The 8,251-nt window shown below is 38.0% G+C and overlaps 1 protein-coding gene across 2 annotated transcripts in view; it reads right to left on the reverse strand.

Moving 5' to 3' along the window:
- Positions 1–2,896: 2,896 nt before the first annotated feature.
- The window catches only part of trpc3 (transient receptor potential cation channel, subfamily C, member 3), a 51,140-nt gene continuing 45,785 nt past the window's right edge, over positions 2,897–8,251 (reverse strand). The window contains exons 11-13 of one of the 2 annotated variants that reach the window (XM_081381936.1): positions 7,672–7,755; positions 7,396–7,471; positions 2,897–5,009 (exon numbers count right to left, since the gene is read on the reverse strand). In XM_081381936.1, the coding sequence (XP_081238062.1) occupies positions 4,867–5,009; positions 7,396–7,471; positions 7,672–7,755 (303 nt within the window). In that variant the 3' untranslated portion in view covers positions 2,897–4,866. The remainder of the gene's footprint in view (positions 5,010–7,395; positions 7,472–7,671; positions 7,756–8,251) is intronic. The other variant, XM_081381937.1, reaches the window with a different exon arrangement.

Below are 8,251 nucleotides of genomic sequence, written 5' to 3' on the forward strand. Positions count from 1 at the left end.
GCAATTTCGGACAGGCTCGCTAACTTTGAAAGCATAAGATCCCAGTGTCTCCAATGCCACGCCTCCTTCAAAACACATAGGCTGAATCCAAAATCGCCCCCTATACCCTCAAATAGCGCATTATTTGAAGGGACTGACAGTTGTAGTAGTGTCTGAAACCATAGTGGATGTTATTGAGTGTATTGAGTACACTCATTCAATCCCACATTGCACTGCAATAACAAGTGTACAACCGACGGCTGTCCGAATTCGCTCACTCCTTTTCATTCACTCCTTCAAGTGAACAGTATTAGTGGACTAACGTAGGGAATGAGGGTTTAGGGGGCGATTTCGGATTCAGCCAAAGAGTTTGCAAAGCGTCACGAGAGACAATGTTAAATTACCTCACACCTAATATTTAAATCTCTTCTATTACTGATTGCTATCAGGATGTGAAGAGAGTTTCAACCAGAATAACAAAAGGTGTTGTACGCCCATCTAACGTTCCAAATGGGGGTTTCCGCTAAGACGGGTGAAGGTCTCAGCGTGTTCTTTCCCGTTCCAGATTAGGAAACTATGTTGCTCAGAGGTCCTCACGTCTTCTGTTTAACGTGCGTATCACGTTCACAAGCTCGTCAGTTTTGGTCACTAAACAGAGGTAATTGCTATGTACCTGAGATCAGTCACATTCACGCTTACACAATCAAATATATAGCATATGGAATTGCATACACTTGAATTTAACTTAACATTTACTTCAGTAGAGGTATGGCCACTATTACAGATATAAGCTGACCAACATTACTTCTCTTATAATAGCATTGGATTGGCCAAGCCGTGGTTTCCCACGTACACTTATCTAAAGTAACATTAAATTAAAACAGAGGTAAGACACACCCAGATTTAGATTGGTCAAGCAGCATTTGCTGTTTTAAACGGAAATTCACTTTTTGTCTTTGCAAACCAAGTACACTTGAATCAGTGCCAAATATTGCGTCACTAATCTGACGCAAAACTTACGGTCGGTAACATACGAATCCGTTTAATCTACTTGGGAAAACAATTTCAGAGTCAGTCAATGTAACAATTTATTATGTCAGGTAAATGTATCATGCCAATTTCATAATCAGTTCAAAGATAATAAATACAAAACATCAAATGCTCTGGAATAAAGAGAGGAGATGAGAACCTGACATTAAAAAATACACGATGCGAAGTGTTTTGCATACTGGGACAGAAGTTGATTTACATGCGGGCACACCCACAGCTGTTAACAAGATATCTCGAAACTCTCCACACCTTATTACCGTTTACTTCTGTGGGACCTTTGTACCAGTCGCAACTGAGACATATCAAATGATACCAGACATGTATTGTATGATAATTATTCACATTAAACCATATCGATTCTTGATTGAATTTTGGTGATCTCAGCATGAGAGAGAAGGAATGGGGGAAGAGGGAAAGAGATGTGGATTGAGGTGAGACTTGCATCTCGAATGGTGCACAAGAGTGAGTTCAAATGTTCATTTCCTTTGTTCTCTCAGACAGTTGCCCTCTCTTCCAGTGCCTATAACTTTAAGACCAGCAAACCAAACGTCTGATATATGGAGCTTTTCAGATTTGTGGTTTCAAATCTCTCTTTATTCATGATCAAAACCCACCACATGCTCTTCTTCTGTGGTCCTGATCCTCCAGCATCATCCTAAAGATGCCACATCTGCACGCGAAATGCAATGTGACCCTGTCAGGAGGGTGTTATTTATAGCAACAGACTTCTAAAACCATCTGGATGTGTTTTACCCATAGACTGTAAAGGGTTTTACCACACGAATGAAGCTATAAACACTAATGTAGACACAATTTAAGTGTCTTTAAAGTTTGCAAACAGAGCACAGATGTAATTACTGAACTGAGCTACTTTATGACACTCATTGTTTGTGTGCCGAGGTTCATGGTCAGCCCTCCTCTATTATCTGTCAAACGCCTTTCGATAAATGTGATTTATCACCCATGCGAATGGTGACACCATGCAAGATGCAAAAAATTCCTCATTGAACTTAATGTTTTCCGGACAGAAAGGGAATTGTTTGGTCCAGTTTCATATTAGTCTCTTATTAATATAAATAAAAATGTTTTTAAATAATAGTATCATCATGCATGCTTCATTTCAGGACCTAATTATGCCAAAATGATACTTCAAAGCTTGGGAATGTTGTGTTGAACACTGATAGCACTGCTCTTTAGTCATTGCATATGACAACTAGACTCGTATTGCCCTCAGCCACATTGCATTTCATGTCACAACTGAGCCATGGGACATCATGAATAACTTCTCCAGAATGATCTGCTGAGGGTCAGAACATGATCACGTGACGCGTTCAAAGAAAGATTTTACACAAACGTCACAGAGGAAGACTGTATGGAGCCAAAAAAATGGGAAAACATTGGATATCAAAGGAAAGAAAGGTCAGAACATGATCATGTGACGCGTTCAACGAAACAGACTTTATACAAACGTCACAGAGGAAGACTGTATGGAGCCAAAAAAATGGGAAAACATTTGATATCAAAAGAGAGAAATATCAGAAAAGGAGGTCATCTTCCACCTCAGGGTTCGTTTTATGATAAATATCCCAAGTTACTGTATACAGTTTTATAATAAAGCAGTCATAAGAACACACATTAATCTGCATTTCAATTATTTAAAGGATTATGCAAAGCTTTAATAAATGCACACACTCTTTCCACTTGTCAAGGACTGGAGTGGGACAGTTTTCCAGATCCGACTCCATTCTGGCATAAAACGCCTCAGAAATACACAGAACGGGTTGCGAACGGAGAAACATTGACTCTGAGTCTCACCTGTAGACCTGTGTGTGATGCGCTCAGGATAAATGAAACACAACACGTTTGTTCTCTTCAATAGATTTTATATAAAACATTAAAAATGTCAAATTTAGAGTCTCAGTGCTAGTGTATTACAGCAATACTTATTATATATGTCATAGTTACATTTCTTAGGTTTCGCTCTAAAATCATTGAATTGATAAGTATATGAAAATGCATAGCTTTAATATCTAAATATAGGCTACATAAACAAGCAAAGACATCTGAATTGCACATATTTTCACACACGTGATATTTTGTTCGAGTAGATCCTACATATAAACTGCTGCAGATATTCTGTATCTATCTTGAAATATACCATCTACTGGTTTTATATGGCTATACTACATCCATAATTCATCAGGAGAACCTTGAATTTTTACGCAGACTTGCACTTTATGAAATGAACTGGCGCCATCTATGGACCAAAATGACCTTTACTACAGCTGAACTGCAGCGATTCTCAACATTCATGTTTATGCAAACAGTTTGGGTTTTTACATTATACAAATAAGTGAGATATCATGATCTTCACAAGCTCATTTCTGCTCAGACATCACAAAACAGTGAACAAAACAAACCAAAAAACATCTTAAAGGAATAATGCACGCACAGTCCAAGAGTCATATGGACTATTTTAATGGTTCTATGTTCAGATTATTCCTTTTGAGCAGCACACAAGGATATAAACCTTATGGGTTTGATAAATCATGATTTCTGGGGCAAACAACTGAAGTTACTGTAAGAAGAAAGAACATTTGTCAGATCATGACAACATTTACCCTGCATAGATTTGTGCTAGAAGTCTCTCCTTAATCTTAAAGTGCCCCATTATGCTATTTTAAAGGCTCCTAATGTTATTTTAGAGTCTCTTACAACAGGTTTACATGCATCTAAGGTCAAAAACACTTTAATGTTCTCATAATGCAGCGTCAGCTCTTTTCTCTCAGTGTCTGAAACGCTTCTAAGCCCCGCCTCTCTGAGAGCTGCTCTGCTCTGATTGGTCAGAAAGCAAACGCTCATTATCATATCTGAATCTCAGCTCTTGATCTCAGTGATGCGAACAGTAACGATGGCGTGGGTTTTACCGTATCGATCTCAGAAAACAGCGTCTTCTCCACATGAACAACACGAACCAAACTCTTCCAGTCTCAGATACACTACAGTGTTTGAGGGCGGAGCTAAGAGACGCTGCTCAGCCAATCAAGACCACAGGCTGGCATTATGCTAATAAGTTACACACCTATGTAGGAAGTGAGTCTGGAATACTGACGACTCGTTTCAGTTCAGAATCACTTCTTTCTTTTAGGAGACAAAAACTTCCAAAGGAAGTTTCTGAAAAAGCATAATAGGTTTTAGGGACACCGGACCACTAATATTTCATCTACTTTGTAGCTTCACAGTAACTCTAACACAGGTTCCCAGGTAATGAATGGTTAAAGACAGTATTTGCAACAAATATCCCTGCCTAAAGTTGCTTGAGAAATACTGTACATTACACGTAATGAAATATTCACAATGACTTCTGTTGTATATAAAACGCATGGTTTCCGATACACACAGCTATGTGCAATAAACACCTGAACATGAATAAACAATCTATTTAAATAAGACAGATTCACAAATATCATTCAGAATACGTGATTATACAGTCACTCTAAATGTACAAGCATAATTTCAGTCCTCCGACATGTAACATAAACAGAAACAGACGGTGAGTGTCACTCACACTCGTTCTCTGAGTATTGCACTTCCAGTTATTGTTAAAATAGGTGGAGCTGTCAATCAAAACATACCAGGCCAATCACCATCAAAGGGTGGAGCTAATGTGACACTCACAGGATACGAACTACAGTAACTTAAAGGAGAAGTGTAGTATTTATGCCTTCATCTGCCACTGTTCAGCAAAATTGACATGTTGCAGTGTAAAAATGGCTTACTTATGATCTCTGCATAATATATTCAACATAAAAACAGTTCACCGTTGGCCAGCAGGGGTCAGTGCGGATGGACTGGACGTGGGTTGAGTTTGTCACTGAGTTTCTGAATGAGGATTGAAAGCTCTTCTGTGGCCTGAGACTTCTCCTCCAGCAGTTCATATCGCAGGCTGGAAATATCCTGCTTGATCTCCTTCAGCTCACCTACAGATTACACGCAAATATGAAGATACAAACACTGAATTCACAACAAACCGTGTGTGGAAACATTTGGTGGGTAAAATGTGCTTAGCTCTGGTGTTGTTCGTGTTGTTGGTGGTCAAAACAGACTGGAGACCTTAATCATATTTACTATGCACTATATTTAATTTCAATAATATTTTTCTGTGTTATTAAACAATATTAAAGGGGTGGTTGATTATGATTTGACTTTTCTAACTTTAAGGCGGGCGTACACGGTGCGATTTTTGCTTTTTTTACGAGCTCGCAGATGATTTTTTTCACTCGGGAGAAATCGAGTGGAATCGGTGATGCTCGCATGCTCGCGGCTCGCAGCGTGTGAGAGGAATTACGAGCCGAGCCGAGCACGTTATAAGCACCTCCCCGACCTCCCGATCATCTTTAAACATGTTTAAAAAATTCGGGGAGTCGGCCCGATTTTCACCAGCTGTCTCCTATTTCCAAATTATACACAACCACGTGGGGCTATACCTCAGTGGCAGCAACCATACAGCGTGCGCATACACTGTCTCTCTCCCTCTCTCATACACACACACACACACACACACACACACACACTTCTCTCAATTCAATTCTGTTCAATTCAATAAAGCTTTATTGGCATGACAAAAATACAATTGTATTGCCAAAGCATCAAAACAGCATAGAAAATTATTTTGAACATTGTACTACAGAAAATAATAATAATAATATTAAATAAAAATAATAAAATAAAAATAATAATTCTCTCTCTCTCTAGTTTTTACGTTGAATGGCTACTGTTCTCTGCTTTACAACAAATCATTTGCACACACATTTCTGTCATTTTTTCTATCTGAAGCTTTGCCTGCATGCAATATTGACGGTCTCTGTGTTTAGCGCGAAAGCTCACGTGATTGCTGCCGGCTCGGGATAAAATTCGTGCAGGACAGTCGTGCCGTGTACCAGCTGCATTGACGCGATTATCAGTTAAACTGACTCGCAACGTGTGCAATATCTCACGACCTCCCGAGTGTCCGATCCTGGTCCGAACTCGCACCGTGTACGCCCGCCTTTAGTTAGTGTGTAATGTTGCTGTTTGATCATAAACAACATCTGCAAAGTTACGACGCTCAAAGTTCAGAGCAAAGGGAGATATTTGCTTTTACAGAAATGGCTTTTTAAGGACTACAACAAACGGCTGGTAGAGACTACACCACATTCCTCCCGGGTTAGTGACATCACCAACCCTAAAATTTACATAAACCCCGCCCCCTGAACACCATTTATAGATTATCATGACAGAATATGCTAATCAATGACTAGAAGATAATCCGTGCATGTGTGTGTGAGGTAAAAGGACACAAGCTCTTGAAGCTCCGCCCCCTGTGCCGGGAGCAGCAGCTCATTTGCATTTAAAGGGACAGACAGAACGGTGCGTTTTTGCTCACCCTCAAAAAGTGACCATTTTAACATGCTATATAAAAATATCTGTGGGGTATTTTGAGCTAAAACTTCACACACACACTCTGGGGACATCAGAGACTTATTTTACATCTTGTTAAAAGGGCATTACACCACCCCTTTAATATCTAAATTATAGACCATTTATGTCTATATAAAATGTATTAAAAAAAAAAGTAATTTTATATTTTAATGCAGTATTTAAGTTAAAAATGCAGCAAAAGTTCTTCAGATCCATTGAATGGAGGCAGATTAGAGCCAACTGGTGGAAAAAAATAATATCTGTAATACTATGGAGTAGCCACTAGATGTCTGTATAGTCCTATATATGAATACATCCAGGGATATGTATTCCCTAGTAACTGAGAACAGTGTTTTCAGACATAATACTAATTGCTAACATACTGTATTTTTTTTTAAATTTCCCATTCACTTACTATTGCGGTCATTTTTACGACTATTTAGCCTTTTCGAATAATTTTTGTGATCACATAACAAAAACGATTACGATTTTTTAAAATTCTAAATAATATTTTTTTTTTTAGGTCTGAAATGACTGAACAACACCAGAGGGTAAATGTCATGAAAATATTGTCACAATAATAATAATAATAATAATAAAATAATAATAGGCTTCCTTTTCAAAATAAGCAAAATATAATTTATCTGAATTAATTCAATTTATTTTTCTTTTAATTATGAGGTAAAATATGACCTGGACATGTTTTTGTGAGACTCAACTTTACATAAACGTCAACTTTGAGTATTATTATTATTATTACTACATCATAATCATACCATCATCATCATAACTTTTTTTTGTGTGTGTTTTTAATCCAGTTGGTTGGTTTTAGAGGCAAACTTTCCCGTTTATTCTGTTTTTAGCACTTACAGAAACCCCAGAATCTCATTGTAAATCACACGTCACCTTCATTCACTTCATCGTTCTCTTTGTCCACTTGTGCTTTCAGTACGTAGCGTTTGATGAGGCGCTTCATAATTTGCTGTGCGCAGGGAATCAGACGAAAGAGAGATCAGAGAAACTGATGAAATCTGCAGTGATGATTCATCATATGAGCGAGAGACAGAGAGAGAGAGAGAGAGAGAGGGGAGAGAGAGAGAGAGGGGAGAGAGAGAGAGAGAGACAGAGAGAGAGAGGGAGAGAGAGAGGGAGAGAGAGAGAGGGAGAGATCAGTGTTCTTACATGATAGCGTGTGGGTTGGTTTAAGATGCTGTTGAAGCTGTGTGAGTCGGGCATCCTCATGCTGGACTGGGTGAAGAGGTTCAGCTGCAAGCATTGAGAAATATTGATTATTAATAAATAGTATTTTCATCATATAGGGGTTTCTACAGCTGATTAGGAACATTTCAGCAGCTGATATCAAAACCAGATAAAATTTCAAATCCTAATATGCTCTTAATTCACTTATTCATTAATCTCATACATTTAACAGTTATAATTAATATAATATTAATACTAAATATCCATTCCTTCTCCAAACCGCTTGTCCCGAGGATCGCGGTGATGCTGGGGCCTTAAAATTAAATAATGAAAAATACATTTAAATACTAACAAATGAGAGCAAGGCAAGTAAACAGTTAATAATAAAAGAGTGAACAAATAAATCAAAAGAAATAAAACAAAAATAGTAGAATAAAGACATAAATGATGTTCTTGGGTATCTAGCCGATGTTTTAAGTGTTCAAGTGAACATTCAGCAATTGATAACATTTCAGAAGAAATCAAATGTAAAATAAAAATGATTATATATAACTTTTGGCCA

This window comes from Scardinius erythrophthalmus (assembly GCF_964197995.2).
Source record: "Scardinius erythrophthalmus genome assembly, chromosome: 13".
Taxonomy (NCBI): domain Eukaryota; kingdom Metazoa; phylum Chordata; class Actinopteri; order Cypriniformes; family Leuciscidae; genus Scardinius; species Scardinius erythrophthalmus.